The 18,060-nt window shown below is 40.6% G+C and overlaps 1 protein-coding gene across 3 annotated transcripts in view; it reads right to left on the bottom strand.

The window, feature by feature from the left end:
• CHN1 (chimerin 1) overlaps positions 1 to 18,060 on the bottom strand; it is a 96,171-nt gene that overhangs the window by 64,364 nt on the left and 13,747 nt on the right. For 2 of the 3 annotated variants that reach the window (XM_080600850.1, XM_080600849.1), the window contains exons 2-5: positions 12,151 to 12,189; positions 9,341 to 9,396; positions 1,791 to 1,822; positions 548 to 661 (exon numbers count right to left, since the gene is read on the bottom strand). In XM_080600850.1, the coding sequence (XP_080456976.1) occupies positions 548 to 661; positions 1,791 to 1,822; positions 9,341 to 9,396; positions 12,151 to 12,189 (241 nt within the window). Of the gene's footprint in view, positions 1 to 547; positions 662 to 1,790; positions 1,823 to 9,340; positions 9,397 to 10,851; positions 11,208 to 12,150; positions 12,190 to 18,060 lie in introns of those variants that run through there. The other variant, XM_080600851.1, reaches the window with a different exon arrangement.

Here is an 18,060-nt window from a genome sequence, read left to right as displayed (position 1 = left end):
ATCTACTTGCTAGAGTTTTGCAGAACGAGGAAAGAGATCTGCAAACACTGCTAGTTAAGAGGGGTTCAGACAAAAAATCAACTGATTTATTGGCCACTCTGTAGAGGGACTAGAAAGAACTAATTGTTCTTCAGCAACAGCTAGCTAGCTAGCTAGCAACCCACAGAGCCGACCAGTCATGGGATCTCATAAGATTCCTTCTACTTCTCAACTGCATGCTCCCTCAGTGTCTACACATGGGGTCTCATCTGGAAGGTACATGGAAAAAAGCAAAATGAAGGACAACCAGCAAAAACACAACTGCTATTATCTTGGCAGTGCAAACAACAAGGAACGTTAGCACTTCATAAATGACTAAAGCACTTCAGAAAGCTAAAGATACCAAATCTGTAATAAGGGTAAAAAAAGGTTCAAGTTCATTAAATGCTTACCATGATTTAAAAAAAATATTTAAAAAATCATAAGGAAGTTTAAGCATTAAGGCCAACACAACAGTATAATCTTTTAAATATTTTATAAATTTTAAAATGAAATATTAATTACCAACCTTAATGCCAAAGTGTAGGTTCCAGGTTGCCGTTGGCTTTCACGAATGAGATAGCTTCCCTCTGCAACACTTAACAACTGGTCAGCTTCCTCCCTTGAGATCATGCCATGGAATCTGAGGAACAAAGGCATTTTGAAACACATGCCTTTTCACTTTTAAAACACCTTTTCCTCTTCTTGTAAAAAAAGACCAACTATGGTATTTAAAAAAGAAACTAACATAAAATGATTGTTTTACAGGAGCCTACATCTTAAATCAGCCTCCCTTCTCCCCATATTTGAAGTCACTTTAAATGGTTTAGGAAGGCTTCTCTTCATCTATGAAACAAGTATATTGCTTTTACAATCTGCAACCATCTATTTCATATGTAGAAACAAGCCCATTTTCTCCTCTTGGCTTCACATGCTTTGTGCCAGAGGCATGCAATCCAGTGCTTCTCAGCATTCAGGGATATTATGGCAACTTGCTAAAATGTTAGGGATTGCATATAATCTTAGCAATTACTGGTGTAAGAACCTAGCAATGCCACACATCTTTTACCGAAATATACACATCAGATCCGTTTTTTTCCCCACACTAAATCTAACCATATTTGCTGCAGCATTCTGAAGACAAATACACATATAAATGTTACATATATATTGCATTTGTGTTTCAGATCTTTTTTTTTTTCTGCACACACACATCTTTTGCAAAAGTCAATTGAAGGGTGGCGTAGAAAGAGACAACCCTCTAAAAGAACAGAAAAACATCGTTTTCTCACTTAAGGAATCACTCGATAATATTTATAGCCATCAGAAAATGCAGCTGCAATTTTAGGTAGACAAAAATGCTGCAATAATAATCTGATGCTCACACAAGACACAGTGCAAGGAAATGGAGCAAAGCCCCTTGTTGCAAATGCGTAAGGAGCAGCCTGGCAGAAACAACAGGGCTGAGGTGCAAATGCAGTTCTGCATTGCAGGACTGACTTTTCATGGTTCACCCACCAAAAGGCAACTCCTGACCTTGCCAAGGTCCCAAACAGAGACAGCTGAGCAGCTACCGGAGCAAAGTACTGCGAAGCTACCTGCTGCGAAGGAAAGCTGCCTGTGAAAGGGACAGCTGTCATGTCAGGCCCATGTCCCTCTCTGCAAAACAGGCTGAAGAAACAATGTGCCCACAGCAAACACTTTCAACCTTTTCTGTAAATATTATCCACCAACATGTGGAGATAAACCACGCTGAGATGTATGTTACTTACTCTCTTCCATAATATTTGGGTCTGTTCTCTACCTAGAAAAAAACAAATGGAAATTGTAATGTTTCACGTTGACATAGAAAGCACACTGTAACACAGAATTAGAACTAGGAAGTGAAGTACGGATCAAAATCATTTTCCACCCTAGCATTTCCCATGTGAGTGGAACAGAAGGAGAGCTAAGGCGGAGCTTCGGGAGAACACTGCACTTCTGAATGGGTTAAAATGAAGTGAGAAAGAATGAACAGCTTGGGTTACTTGGGCAGTGAGCATTGCTTGTGCAAGCTGTCAAGAAATGAAATAAAAGATTCATTTCACATAAATGTACTGTATTAAGTGCATTTACACAGTGAAACACCTACAAAACTCTTAAATGTACAGGGTATCGTCCATCATAAAGCTGTTGCTGTCTCTGCTGTGAGAAGTTCAACCACTACCATATCCCATCAGAGTGAGGGCAAGAGGCAGATTAAAGGATCATTAGCAAGTGCCTAATTATGCACTACTTGACTTCACTGAAATGTGTGATCTGCAGTATCACCTAAAAGACCTCAACATCACATATGCATATGTCATGCTATGTAACAGAAGCCAGTCCGTGATCCAGAGATCGTACAGTGTCAGGGTGTCAGAAGACAATTTGCCTGCTATGTATTTCAGATGAAGTAATTCATTTGCAATTGTCCAGGAAGATTTCTGACAATTGCGGAACTACAGAACTCCCACAAATCAGCACAATACTCTAAACCACCATATTATCCTTCTTTGCTAAATTTATAGGCTGAAAAATTGGGGGGAATAAAATTCGACAATTATACAGCCTGAACTGCAAGAGTCTAAAATGACCCAGCTATAATAAAATACAAAATACTTACAGTAAACTGCCACTTCAGTTCCCTTTTTCCATCTTTTCAAAAGATGCCTATTAAAATCAGCACTTCCCTCCAGTTATCTCAGTGGAGTATAAAGATTTCAGATGTCCAAAATGTCAAAAAATATAACCCGATCTACACTCTAATGACAACTCTTCCACACTCCCAGCAAACAAAAGTTGTTTTGATGGTTCATCATTTTTGAAAAAAACATTCAATCACGGGAAAGATTAATCATGTTCTAAAATATTTCCTTTTCCCACATGAAAACAAACAAGAGTTAACCAGTGTGAATTATTTTCAAAGGTCCTGAGGAGACTGGATCATTTCAAAAAAAAAAGAAAAAAACTCTTACATATTTCTGTTAAAATCAGACTAGTTAATTAATAGCAAGACAACAATATGAAAACAGAAAAAGTGAAAGTATTTTATTATTATTATGATATAAACTTGCAACAGTTCCTATCTTTGCACAGCTAACTTTACAACTCTCAAGAAAACGCAACATTCTTTTTTAAAAACTGCCTGAGACTAGTGTTATGAATAAGATTTTGATGTCTGTCTGTTGTGATTTTATATTTATCTCAGCAATACAGCGAATTTATATGATAGAACTAGAAAATATACATAGGCAAAAGCATTACATTTCAGCAGTGGACTAGTAATGTGACAGGTCCCACTCAGAATACCTGGAAATCACACGACAAATTGTAATACTGCCCTCCGTGCAAATGACTTGAAAATGTGAATTGGCAAAAGACTGGGGCAAAGCAGCAGAGCAAAGCTCCAATGGGCTCCGAGGTGATTTTAGCTTGGTTTGCAGCTCGTCTTGGTGGATGATGAGTTAAAGAGCAAAATAACCGCTTCTGTTAACATCGAGTCTCTCCTGATCAGTTTTACAAACTGTTCAAAAATGTCTATATAAATGTTGATGTGCAACATGGTTAGTTTGTATAAACCCCAGCGCAACAGGAACCCATTTCAGACTGAGGCTAAACAGAATTCACTTAGTTTTATGGCCTGGTTTTCTGTATTTTATTTTTCCATAACTTTTTTACTTTTCATAATATTAGCTTTTTGTCACCTAGATTGAATGTATGCATTTAGATTCGAAGGCAACTCCATCTGAACTCAGCAGGGGCCTTCTCATTCACTCAGCACTAGCTGGGCTACACATTTAGTGCAGTCCATGTGACCTTACAAAAACAGAGATCCTGTAGGCCAAATTTATCATGTAAGACAGTAAACACTGTGCTTCAGCTTTCTACAACGCTCCCTAGGAGTATCGTTACAACAGCTTTACTCATAGCAACTTAGGCATAAAAGAAAGCGCGCCATTTGCTCTTAGTTAACAATATGCAATGTTTCTGGTTTTTCATGTCTGTTTGGACTTCCTGCCACACCATGTATGTAAATTACCGCTGCAGGTACTCGCATATTTTCCAGTTACACGTGAGCACCGAAAGCCAAAAGAAGCCAGCGCTGAGGCTTTGTTAGCCCCTGACCCACACTGGGTCAGCCTCAAGCTCAGGACACAAAACCAAAATATCCAGCTGGACTGGAACTAAAACCCACCTAAGGAAGGAAATATGTTCTGAAATAAAATCGAAATAGCAAGAAAGTGGTCATTTTAATTAAAGCTGCTAGCTGAAAACATAGCCCAATGTCCTCTGCAGTTTGTCTGATTTGGCAGTGCTTTTGGACCAGAGTGTTGTTGAGCATGAGTAAAAGCAGCCTTAGCTACTTCATTTACCCTGTATGCAGCAAAGACCAGCTGAATGCTACGTCCTTGGACTTCTCAGAAATTTTTATTTATGGGAAAAAAATCCTATTGCTGTTTGTTTAGCTTATGTTTGGCACAGTTTTAATATTGCTTCTTACTTAGAAGAAAAAAAAAAGCCCTTATTCATAGGGCCTCACAGAGTTATTGGAAGTTTCATCCACAAGTCGGATGGGAAGTAGCTGCATTAACTGTGAGATACTGGCTTTCAGTTTGCTTATTTGTATTGTACGTGCACTGAGGCCACAGGAAAATGTCAGACCTCTCTGTGATACCTGCAAGAAACACAAAGGTGAATGAAGTTATCCACCATTGCTTTGTTTCTGATTTTTTTCCCCACAAACTGAGGTGAAGCCAATAAAACCAAGTGAATAAACAGACAAGTGGGTCAGACTTGGCAAGCACCTTACAGTAACCATTCCTTTAGAAAAGAGTCTCCTTACCATGAAAGCTGGGACGTTGTTCTGGCTGAATGTGACATAGATTAAGCCATCTCTGCAAAGACCTCTAACAACAATGTGCATTATATATGCCCAACCTCTGCTGTGCTTCTTGACCGCTCACAGAGGCCATTTTCATGAGGCTACGCAGAGATGCTGTTTAACTGCTTGTTAACTGCTTGCACTGGATCATGATGAAGCCTTGTTACAGGGCAAGAAAGGGCAGTGATTTTAACTGCCCCCATCATCTGACTGTTTGATATTTTTTTCTACACATAATTATTTAAAATTTATCACAGAATGCCTTCAGATGGCAGTCAAGGATACCCTCAATATGCCTGCGTGCACACACATACACACACGTGTAAATAAAAGATTATATGCACAACAGACAGAAATCCCAGGGAGGCAATACAAGATTAACTGGACAAATGGCATCACAATATTGATGTAAGTCTCACACAGAAATCCAACGTTCTTCAAAGCTGATGATTCCATAACATTCTAAGTTTACAAACGAGCATTATGTAGTGTTAAAAGCTTTGGCTCTACTGCATGTTCACAATAAAAAAATTCCCAGTGGATGCACTGTTCTTTCTAGCTCCATGTAACTCCACAGAACTGCGCGTTGCTCTGATACAAAACTGGTGTAGCAGAGCAGAAACTCAAATCCTCTGTATTTGAGAAGCATTTCATGTTAAGTAGGTCATTCTGTTGAATACAGTATCAGCACTCGTACACCACGTGCCTTTGCACCTAAAATAAAAGACTGTGTGGTTTTTCTTTTTTGCTGTTGTTTTTTACGTTGTAACTTCCAACTATTCTTTAACAAGTGCTTTTTCCTCTAATCATCACTCTCACTCTTGCTTATTTCAATAAGTGGAATACAATAATGCAAGGGGAGCAATTTAGGTGCTAATATCTTACCAAATTACACGTTGTTCCCTCCCACTGACCTCTTTGATGTTCTCTGGACCAAAATTCTCATCCTAATATTTATGAATTTGTTTATACAGCTGGATAATTCAACCACTTAGGAAAAGACTCTGCTCCCCACTGACTCATGCATGGCTGCTAATAGAAACCCAGCTGAGAAAGAGCAGATCACAAAGCTCAGCACTAGCAGGAGAGGCTGAGACCACAGAGAAAGGTTAAACATGTTACTGCTCACTGAATATATTTTCACATCAAATCTGAAGCAGCTGCATAAATTGTTCAATATTTATAATGAAAAACACTTATCTGCATTGTAATGTATTATTTCATTTTTACCTTTATTAGGTAAAAATAAGCTTCAAAGACTTTTTATATAAAAGGATACTTTAATGAGAAAATGTGTACTTAATCTGTTCTGCAGCAAAATGTTCTGCAGCTATCTGCAACTGACTGATTTTTTCCACATCTTTTACTTAGTCCAATTCTTACCAATTTCTAAACCCTGTAAACCACCTCCATCATACCTAACAAATTTTATTTTTATAATTATCAGTATTAAAATTAAGATGAGAGAATTACAGTGGTCAGCGTAACTTGTATTTGAAGTAGCTTTATACAGATGCTTTTGTATTTGCCTGACATGAATAGGTCTCTTCTCTTGTTTGATTCTAAAAAGAGGGCAACCTGGATCTGATGAACAGCTGAAGGATCTCCATCAGTCCAGAGGGAGGAAACATTTTCAATATGCAGATCCTATATATATACACATTTATACCTCTGCTTATTTGCCTGGATAGGCTAACAGTATTCTAAGAATACTATGATGGAGAACTCAGTATAAAATCTGCTTGTGATTTCATATCACCCAGGGCAAAAAGACCCCAGAACAACTCTCTGCAGTTAAACTAGTCTGGGATAAAATGGCAAGAGATCTTATTAGATATGCTGGACGCCTTTATGATTTTACAGTTTCTCTCTGAATGTCAGGGACATATGCATTGTGCTAGACAATAATTACAATCATGATGTTATCTGCTGTGAGATTTCCTTAGTACAAAAGTACTGATATTTTCCCACTCCTTACATTTCTTTTTATTATTTTTTTCCAAAGAAGCCAGGAAGTATATAGAAAAATGAAGGTTCTAATTCTGTAAGCATTAAAACCATCACACCTGCAGCTCTCAAAGCATCTAACTGAAGAAACTGAAGAATAGCTGCTGGGCAGAGGGCCCAGCAGAGGGCCCAGGCAACTTTATGAGCATACATTATGAGAAAGGCTGTTGTTACAAGTAAATAACAGCAGAGCTTTGAGATACGACTCAGCAAATAAAAGACTGCAGTGATTGCAAAGGCATAGTGTCAGCGCCTCGCAAGGAACAGTGTCAGAAGACTACCAAAAATCCTTCACACATTTTAAAGCATGCATATATACGTATACATACACACATACTAGCAATTCTTCCACCAGTGAAATTGTTTCGGACAGAGGAAATAAAAAGCAGCTATTCAACCACACTTAACAACACTAAAGACATGGGAGGCAGGGAGTTAAGAACTTCATCCTAGCCAGGTGAGCACAGGCACGATGGAGTACAAAGGCAGGTTGCCATCTGATCGAGCCACAACAGGCTGGCACAGCTCTCAGCACTCTACTTTCTGTCAGCGTTTTTGTAATAATTGTCCTCTGAAACATCCTTCTGCTTTCTCAAGAAAAAGTGCAAGAGGGAAAAGTGGGAGAAGAATGACAATATGGGCCATAATATAGAAAAATAAAGAAGAGAGAAACAGAAAATTATGCCCCTCTCAACAGTGTGCAAAGTTCCAGCTGGCATGGGGTCCATGTCCATTTTGCCCAGCGGTTGGCCTGGACACGATAAGATACAACAAAGCTTGCGAACAGATTGGCCATGAATAGTCCCACTGAAGTCAATGGGAAAATCTCCATTCGTGCCAAGTTATTACTCTTGAACTGGAAATAGTCCTGCTGCTAAAAGTGGACATTCAGCCTCCCTAGAATTACAAGCCCTTATTACAAGACTTCAAATATTTTGTATAGTAATGTAATGGAAAACCCTAACAGAAAGAACGCACAAAATAGAAAATAACCTTCATAACGACATTGCAATGTGAGTAAAAAACTTTTTTCACAGCTCAGAGCTTCTACAGATCTCTTCCTCAAATCTTCATCCCACCTTATTTGATGTACGAAAGATATCTGCTCAACAACCTTAACAAGAGTCTCCCTGCTTGGACCCTCATTAGCAATGGAAACATTAGTTAAAGGGAAACTTTTTGCTACAATGCTTCTTGTAAAATTAATGTATTGTTCTTTCCTACAGCTATGTCTTGCTTAAGTGCAATCAGCTGTTATTACAACTTTAATAAAAATACAAATCCATCAAATTAACAGAAGACAAGAGTGCTTCCTCTAAATGAAAAATTTCATTTCTGTTAAATCTCTGCCTCTTATCTTAAAAATTGACAGACTACTTTGTAGAATCACAATTGGGCATTTAAAAAGACGACAGCGAAATGCCTGTATAATTGTGTATAGTAATCCTCTTTCTGATCTGAACTGTAAGCTATTAGTGTTCCCGACAGTGCTATGTCCCTCTATATTTAATACTACGTCAAAATGACTAACATATTTCAAGGATTAATTCCCTTTCTCTTGGCACATGATAAAAATGCTCAGGTTTTATTGCAGCAATGTAATAACTTCCAGTGGTTACGCAGTTGTGTTTCGTAACACTGTTTGACATGTTGAGCCTAACATTTTGGCATTTTTGTAACTGAAATTAATGTTTCCCAGGTTCCTAACTGAAGATGCATGAGAGATACAGTTCTAAACAGACACTTGCTGGCAGGGGTGTTCGGTACTGATGGCACCGGCCAGCATCACAGCCCCAAAGAGGTGTGGGTCTGCTGCAACAACGAGCAAGGCACCTGGCCATTCAGGGTCTGCCTCAGCACCTGGCCCCGTGAGCATCTATCTCGTTTTTACAAAACTCAGTGATTTGTATCACTGCATCTCAACAGGGTCCCATTGTTTCTGTGCGGGTCCTTAAAAGCTGTGGCTCAGCATAGCTTAGCTACTAGAATTAATGAGTTGTAAGTACTAAGACTCAAATAACAGAATGAGAAGAGGTTTCAGTCTTCTGCCTGCTGATTTATTGCAGGCATCTAGCAGCAATGTGCGTAACAACAGGTGCGTGTCCCCCCTCTACAGCTCTGCTCTTGCTTCTGGGAATTTCTGTCCCCAAAAGGAGAGAAGAGGCATGTTTCCGTTTATGTAGGAATAAGTGAAAAAACAGCAAATGATTCTCAGGTATATACAACAAACTCAAAATGTATTTTAATTCTATTTTTAGATGAAGTGCCTTTCCAGGCACCACTGACCCCCAAGGCTACTTACTCTGATCACAGCGCCATACCTGCCATGGAAGCACTGTTGGGGTTGCACAACACTGAGAAGAGACTTGGAATTACTGGACTCTATAAAACAAAATGTTTCATAATACCTACCTCGCAAGTGCAGGTAATTCTTCTAGGATGGGGAGCTTCCTGTTGCAACTGATACACTGAGAGAAGACAGAAGTTAAATTTTGATTAATACAGAATCACTACATCAATTAGGCATTTTAACATTAAATTTTTCTGTTTAAAAAAAAGACGACTTGCTGTGAGATTTAAATGCGAATGTACATATATCAAAAATTACTTACAAGATGTCAGAAAAGAGAATGTTCCTAGCCAAATCAGGATCATTGATTATTTTTACAATTAATTGCTCAAGTACTAGGGAGTCTGTGGCCAAGCTTCCATCAAGCAGATCGGAAAAGGAATTAGGATAAATGCAAATTAAAATTTATAATATGTCAAATCAGGCAGCTAGCAGTTTTTTTTTCAGTAAGCAGACGGAGTCCCATCCTACTATGCTGGGCACACTTGGTGACCTGAAATATGAGAGCTTACAGGAGTCATTCAGAACTTTGCACAATCAAACCCTCTGCTTTTCTCACTACTCAGTGATGACCTTTCTGAACAACAACAACAACAAACAGACCTTTGCATTTACAGATCTAACAACATCAGGAGTCTAGTAGCAGTTAAGTTCCAAATTACAACCTAAACTTACTACTATCTTCCAACCTTTTTTTTTTTTTTTTTTTTTAAATATAAGCCTTATTAAACCACTATAATTCACAGGAGCTAGCTGTAAATTTAATGGTATTAATGTATGGACTTTCTTGTTTAGTAAGTAGATGGAGTGACTTCCAACTCCTAAAACAAAAAGAGTTTGGTTTGGCAAGTCACCTTCAAAACAAGGCTAACAACACCACCAAATTAGTAATTGAACAGTACTCTAGAACAAATAAAATGGACATTTGGAACTGTAATCTTTTAAAATTAAATTATCTTTCAAACATTAGTACTAACACCAAGGTCTAACAATGTGTGCTGTCACCTTCTTCAGGTAATAAAACCACACATTAACTTACCCAATAAGATCTGACTTCATTACACTTCTCATTTGATGATGAGTCTTCCCCACTGAGAAATACATTATTTATGTGCTAAATTACATGAGAATGGAAAAAATGGCAAAATGCCCAATGATATGGCAATCACAAGATCGACTGGAAAAATTTACTCCCTTTGTTCCAAATAAAAAAGCCAATGTTTTTTCCTGATGTTACTAAAATCAATCCTGACCATTCTCTATTGGTATTACAAAAATGATTTTTGCAAGTGATGAAAAACAGCATACACATATAAAATAGCAATCTTCATTTCAAGCATAGCATGACCATTTATTTGCCTAGCGCACAGATCCTTTAGCTTCCATTGTAAAAGCCCTATTTGATGGCGCTGGCCCTTGTCCATATCCAATTCTGAGAACTGTAGAGTCAAGTTCAAATGAAAAAAAATCACAAAGCGAAAATGGATCTCTCTGAGTTTCACAGAAGAGCACTGAAGAATCACAATCAGCATGTTCTGCAGAAATTGGCCAGAAGTTGGGAATTGTTTCCCACCTTACTTCAAGCAAGGTCGAAAAGATTTTCTGGAAGGAAATTCCTCTTCTCAGAAGACAGTACCTTTTGTCCTCTTCCAGTCAGAAGCACAGCAGGTAGAACAGTTAAGTGACAAAACAGGATGCCTATTCCTCCTCCTCTAATTGATGTGTGCACTTCAATTTGTTCAACACCAGTTCCTTCGCTGCACTTATCACCAGGGAAGTCAAGCAAGCCATTCCTCCTGAGCAGTCAGGAGACAGAAATGCAAGCAAAACCCATGACCGCAGGCTTAATTCTGAACTAGAGGAAAGGCTCGCCGTGGTGAACCACAGTGGTGCAGGAGAGTGGGTGCACACACACTGCAGGCACCCGAGCCTTCAGCTCCCGGCAAGCTACCCATGAAGTTCTGGGATTAACAAAGACCGGTCGCCCCTATTCCTGATCGTGGCATGGAATGAACTGCCCAAACAGGCAGCATGCCCCGAGTTCACGCGAAGTACAGAACTGTGATTCATATCCAAAAGCAAAACACACAGAACTCGGTAACAAGCACAAAAACGTATTGCAGTTGTGACTAATGACGTTTAATGCCAGGCAGCAAAGTGTCTCAATTTTATCTTTTAGCCATCCACTGCAAGAAAAAAGCTTGCTCAAGTCAAATTCTTTACTATTAGGCGGCTGACGTGGCATACGACAAGCTACTGGTGCTACACACGGTGACTCAAAAGGCACAAACAGGCTCTGCCACTGGATTCAGAGACTCAGGCCCCAGCCATCTCTGTTATATGACAGTTGGTAGGAAACCAGGTCTTTCTCGTCAGGCCTTCAGAAAACATAATTTTGGTTTCACGGTCACTCTGGGCCACACAAATGCTCTCATTTTACTGCATCAGCAAGTTCTGAGGAAAAATGATTTGAGTTTTCCTAACCAGTTCCAGTCTCAACTCTAGTGATGCAAGTTACTAACACAGAGGAGCCCTAAAAGTTTACCAGTGTAACCTTAAGGCAAGAACGGCGTTTGTGCAAGCCCCAGCCTAGGCAGCCCCACCAGTGCCAGCCAGCCCCACGCAGGAGCACCATCCCTCGTGTCAGTGAGGTGCAGGGAACCTGCCCCATCGAATAATCTGCATTTGTTAGCCTTGAGGATAAACAGCTGCATCTCTCTCTAATGGTAATGAACGCTTTCACTTCTGATGCTGGTAAAATCACAGTCTAGTGAAAAGAAATATGAGTCCTTTTTTTTTTAAAGCACCCCACTGAAACTTTTTCAGCTCTGACTTAAAGAAGGAAAAAGAAAAAAACCCTTGAGATACTTACAGTAAGATTTCCAAACCGGTGGTCTGTATTCATCAGTATCTGAAAGAAAAATGTCAATTTTCAGTGTTGTGTTAGAAACGTTTTAAGACAGAAACAACCATCCAGAAAGCCCCTGCAGATTTATTAAGATAAATACTGCACCTAAATTCTATAACCGTTTTTAATAATGAAGTACAGAGCAACCTATTAAAAGTTCCCCCTCCTTACTTAAACAGAATACATGAAAACGTATTTTCTTAGAAAACCATTTGCAAAATGTGAAGCCAAATGATTGGAGGAGGCAAGTAATGCATATTATTTTATTATGTACATATTTTCAATTCCTTTTTAAGTTACATTAGAAAGATTTTTTAATCTCAATTTATACTCTAATAAATCAGTCTTCATCCAACTCACTCCTGCCATTAGCTTTTTCCTATTCTGGATAGCAATTAACAACCCCTAAAAAAAAAAAAAAAACAAGCATGGAAATACTATGCAATGTTTTGCAAAAAAGGAGGGAGTTTTTCACGCTGAATACACACACTGCTTGGAAGTGGTCAGTGGGTATTAAAAGTAACAGTGTATTTCTAATCCATAATTTTAATACTAAAAAAATAAATAATAAAGAGCCAACAGTGTTTTCTGTGTCCCTTATGAATTGCTGACAAAGCGATCTGACATATTTGCTCAGGGCTCTGTCACCAACTCCATCTCTGATCCACTATTTTACTTCGACCAGCGTCAGGCCTGATTCTGCAGGGTACTGAGGCTTCCTGCAGGGTGCTGAGCTTTTCTGTTACCTGCCCTGAAGTGAATGGAGTTACTCAGCTCTCGCTGTATGAAAATGAAAAAGCCCAGAGCGGCAGCGGCTGGGCAGCCAGGCAGCCAGCCTGGCTGTAGGAAATCTTCTCACCGAGGTCTTCAGTTCTGAGCTTTCTCTGCAACCGTCGGCTGCCTCCACACAGCCCCGATTTGTACTTTTTGCTGTGAGGTTATATAAATGTCTAGCAATCTGGGGACCTGTTCCTTAATTTCAGCCTGTGTGACATCTCCATTCCAGAGTCCCTAACGCCTCCAAAACCCAGCCTGAAGCTGGGAAAGGCTTTTGCTCTGCCACCCCTCAGGGTAAAGCAATCTGCCCTCCTCAAGCTCTTGTCTTAGCCCGTTTCTCCCACCTACAGTCATGTCCAAATCTCTCTAAACCAGAGCTCAGCGGAAGGAGATATTTTCCAGTTTAATTGGCACAGACCCTCCCCAGGCCCACCCCAGCACGCTCGCTAACCTGTCCGAGCTAGCATTTTGCTTGACTTTTTACCCTATTATTTCAGTGGTGAATGGAGAAGGTGCAGTCCTTGCGGACTGCCTCGGCGTTAGCGGGGTTTATAAATACAATTCACTATTACTTTAGCATTAAGGCGGCACTCGGTCAAACTGCCACTGCCAAGAACATTATTTTTTGACCTTTGGAAGGCCCTGCAGATGTGCCACCGTGTCCTGGGGACCGGGCACACACAGAGATCTTCAGCTGCCCACACTACGCTAGCTCAGTGGCAGAAAATCAGCAGCGACAGATGCAGCAGTGGTTACTCACTCCTACTTGCATATTTTTAATTAAAGCGCTGCAAGTAGATTCATTTCAGAAGCATTGCAATGTAATCCCTTCGCACTGTAGTGTCACAAGGAAAAATGGCAAAACTTGAAAGTAAAAGTAATGGGTTTAGTCCCAGAAGAGGATTCTTACCCCACCAACTGAATTCCCTTTTGCTATGGCTTATTTTTGGCAACGTAGGCACCAGTTGGATTTACAAATAAATAACTTAAGTGAAGGACAACATGCACCGTGTTTGTAAAGTATGAGCTGACTGCTATGAAAATACAAATATCTTGGCAGTCTAACCCATATTTGCTTGCACTCAAGCCATATAATTGTTACGGCTAAAGGCAGCACGATTATAAAACTGAAAAGCAACAATATTTGTGCCAAACAAAAACAAAAACCAAAAACCAAACCTTGTTAAAGTCAGACAAGAACAGCAGTAACTTTCATATAACTAACATGTAACATTCAGAAATTGGAAGGAATGATTTATGTTATGCAGCTGTGCACAAGTATTTTGTTAGAAAATCTGTCTGTAAGCTTTACTGCCTTACCAGTGTTAGAATACCCCCAGGCCATCCCACATGAGCTAATGAAAATACAAAAGGTCATTTCTATTGTGATTTAAAAAAAACGTTATCTGATACAAACACTGTAGCAGCAAGTACAGGGTGCAGTAACAATGGTGAAGGAAGGGGCTGCAGCGCTCCTTTCTGAGCAAGGATGTTTCTAGTACCCGAATCACTCTGCTACACAACGATAAAATAAAACGAGTATAGGCATTGGATTGGTCTGTTAACTACCTGTTTTTAAGTACTAATTGATATGGTCCCGTCTACCAAGTCATCAGCATTTGGAAATGCATTATTATGATTTTCAGACAGTACAGGCTTCTGTGTACAGCATCTCCAATGAGGTGTCCAAAGTACCCGAAAAGCACTTTAAGGCATGATTAAAAAACACAAAGATGCTAAACCCAAAATACATTTTCTCACTAACGCTGCACCACCTCCTAATTAACACAATAAACTCCACACTGACGCTTCTCAGATTTTTATACAGCTCCCATCAGCACGGTATCTCAGCTCTGCTAAATGCTTCCATGATAAAATTGAATAATTTTCTTTCAGATGTGCATAGTGTTTTATCTTAACTGTGTTTTCTGCCTTAAGTGAGATGCAATTCAACTTAAAGCTGTTCTTCTCCCACAGTCTGGAGCACTGCGGAAGACATAAATGCATAAACCGATGCTACCAGCTCTGCCCAGATGCGATCCTACCAGCATCAGTGAGACTTCTGCCAGCACGAGGGCCACTCTCACCAGCGAGGACATTTTCAGATCAGGCACACTGTCTGTGTACAGAAACGGCAGTTTCAAACTTGAGCTGGCAAGTGCTGGAGCTGAACAGTCTCCCCAAACTTTAAAAATGAAAATGTTTGATAATTTCCCACTATCCCAAGCAATGACAGCTCTTGAATTCTTCAGAACTTTGCTTTGATTTGAAGGGTGTAAGATTTTAGTTTTATATCATAGGACTTGTTCAAATTCTCTACCCTGAATCCATACTGATCTTTAATAATTTTCCAGCCTAGAACAGATCAGGAAAGAAACAGCTGCCTGCCCCAAACCTGTACTTTTAAGTTCATCAGAAGACCATCAGAGAATAAATATATATGTATATGTAAAGAAAAGAGTAAGAATATGTTAAATTGATAAAGCACTTTAAATCCTAAAGCAATAGGCAAGGTAACAGGGTACAGGGAAGTAATGCTGCAAGATATGTGAAAATAAATGCACAGTCCTTTACCCTGTAGATTGATTTTTACTCTCGAGCCAACAGCAAAATCATACTACTCTGCAAAGCCAGCACCTCGCTGCAGACCTGTAAGAGCTGGTGAGTCCTGAGAGCTCGCTGCGGTGCCTCTGGTTCAGGCAAGGACCTGCATCCCCTGTGCACCCTAGTGTCATGCTGTCTGTCTCTGCCTCTCAGCGCATGGGTTGCCTGCCCCCCAACTCTCTCTCCAGTGGAGAAAGACAGCAGAGATCGCTGACTATTTCTGCTGCCCTGCTACGACTCACCCAGCCAGCCCGCTCTACCTGCTCAGCGACTCGCCTCCCCTCTACTCAAGGCTTCCCTGAAATTTGCCTGAACTCAGGCAGAGAGAAGAAAGGCAGAAGAAGCCAGAGCAGCCCAGGCAGCAGACCCTTCGCAGGCAGAAACGTCTCGGTGGAACAGGAGTATTGCTGTCTGGGCCCGGCCTGCCCTCCTTGAAGCACACTCACTAACGAAAGAAAAAGGAAACTACCCAAACTTGTGCATGAAACACCTGCAATCCAGAAGTGAAAAGCACAGGATGACTGTCAGAAACCCGTGCTTGCACCAGAAAAGTGTTTCTGCCAATAGAAAAACATGCAGCAACTTAGGAGAAGTTCATATACAGACACCAGTGCCATGAAAGCATCTCTGATTTTTCCATAAACATAGATTTGACTAATTGTGGCATTACAACGTAGCATTTCCCTTCATTATTTTCCTCTTTCCTACCCACTGCCATTTTATCCATTATATAAATCTGGACGACTTTAGTACTTTCCGAGTGCACGTTTTAACTGTAGAAATGAAAACTGTTACTATTGCCTCAAACTGTTTAGACTGCTTGTCTCTGTGTATTCCTTTTATAGAAAGAATAAAAGTGTTTACCTCTGCTTGAAATGGTTCTTGCTGTCTCCCCACTGCAGACCAGCCAGCTCTAGGGCACAGCAGCAGCGTAACCATGCATGGTAACCCCATAAAGCAGTCGAGGGCTTACTGTGAGGTTTGCTACGGGGAACTTGATTTTGGTTTTCTTTTACCGTATGTCATTCCCTGCAGCATGGTGATTTGTAACATCATGCTGGAAATTAGTTTAATGCTGTCTGGAAGGAAATAACCAGCTCTCTGCTGGCACAGCAGCTCTTGACCCACACCTGGGTTGTATTCAGCAATATCCCTGTCAAACACTGGTGAGGCCTCCCTCAAAAACCTTGTGGAAGAGGCCGATCCTTAGCTATGGGGACCAAACCTCAGCACGATCAGGAGAAGTAAATCTAATTTCAAGTTTTCTGAACAGCTATAGGACCAAAGAATAGCATAAGTCATAAATAGGAAAAGATGCAAGAAAGTATAAAACCTTCTTCTGTATGCTATGGCCTAGTAAGTATTAGCATGTGTTTTTAGATGCTGTATCTTGCTTTATTTGGCAGCAGCATGCATCAAATTTGAACTCCCGGAGAGATGGATGACAAGCAGCCATGGCCATTTGCTGACCCATACAACAGACTCCTTCTTGTGCCCAAAAAACAACTTCTAGAAAATCCCTCCTCAGACTAAAAATGTTGCTTATTAGCACCTTCCATATGCCCAAAGGGCTCACATAAGAGCACTTGACTTACAGAAACAAAGCTATAATTTATATTGCTGGTGAGATTCTGGAGCCACAAAAACATCAAAGTTGAACAGAAAATGTCATTTCATCTCTGTTTTCAGAGAGCAAGTGCCAACAGCATTTCAGAAACTAAACTCAAGCCATCGCAAAATGTTTCAAGCGTCAGCCAAACAGGCCCCAGCATTTAGGGCTTTTATGCGCTCCAACCAAAACACAACTCAAACAGCATCAAGGTAATTAAAGGATGAATGCAGCCACCGCCTGAGGCAGCAGTAGTAAAACAGATGGACTACAACACCACGGTTTCAGGGTAGATAGGAGACGCAGGTCTCTGGCTGCGCCAGCACAGAGAGCGTTTTGCACAAGTCCTCGCATGCACACTGCGGTACGGAGGGAGCACACCATGGGTCCTTTGTCACTGCCAGGTGAGACCTAGGGACCCGCAGCTGTTTCCCCAAGGACCCCATCCCTCCACTACCCCCCTGCTACCCGCAGCCGCCTGGTGTAACCAAGGGCAGAGCTGTGGTGCGAGGAGCCAGCCGCAGCCAAGGGCTTCGGGGGCAGCTGCTGCAGCCCGTGGTCAGGCCTCGTGCCTCGCGCCAAGTGTTCTCCTACGGACAGAGACTTCTTCAGCATGTGGCTCCTCATGCCTTTTAAGAGACCTCAAGCAACTTTTTGGTAGGTTCCCTGTCTCTTCAAAACTACTATGTTATCATGTTACAAGAAATGCTCTCGTTTTATTTGGGGCTTAAAAGTGACTCAATAAAAAAAAATGTTAATCTAAGAGAAATGCTGCTCTGTTAGTTCCTAAAAGCAGACACAAGAACAAGGACCTTGGGGTACAGATGACCTGTACCCACCTGGCAAACACAATGGGTTTCATGACTACTGCAGCAGGGCATCAG

This window comes from Anser brachyrhynchus, assembly GCF_964034855.1.
Source record: "Anser brachyrhynchus genome assembly, chromosome: 7".
NCBI lineage: Eukaryota > Metazoa > Chordata > Aves > Anseriformes > Anatidae > Anser > Anser brachyrhynchus.
This window is presented reverse-complemented; position numbering and strand designations above follow the sequence as displayed.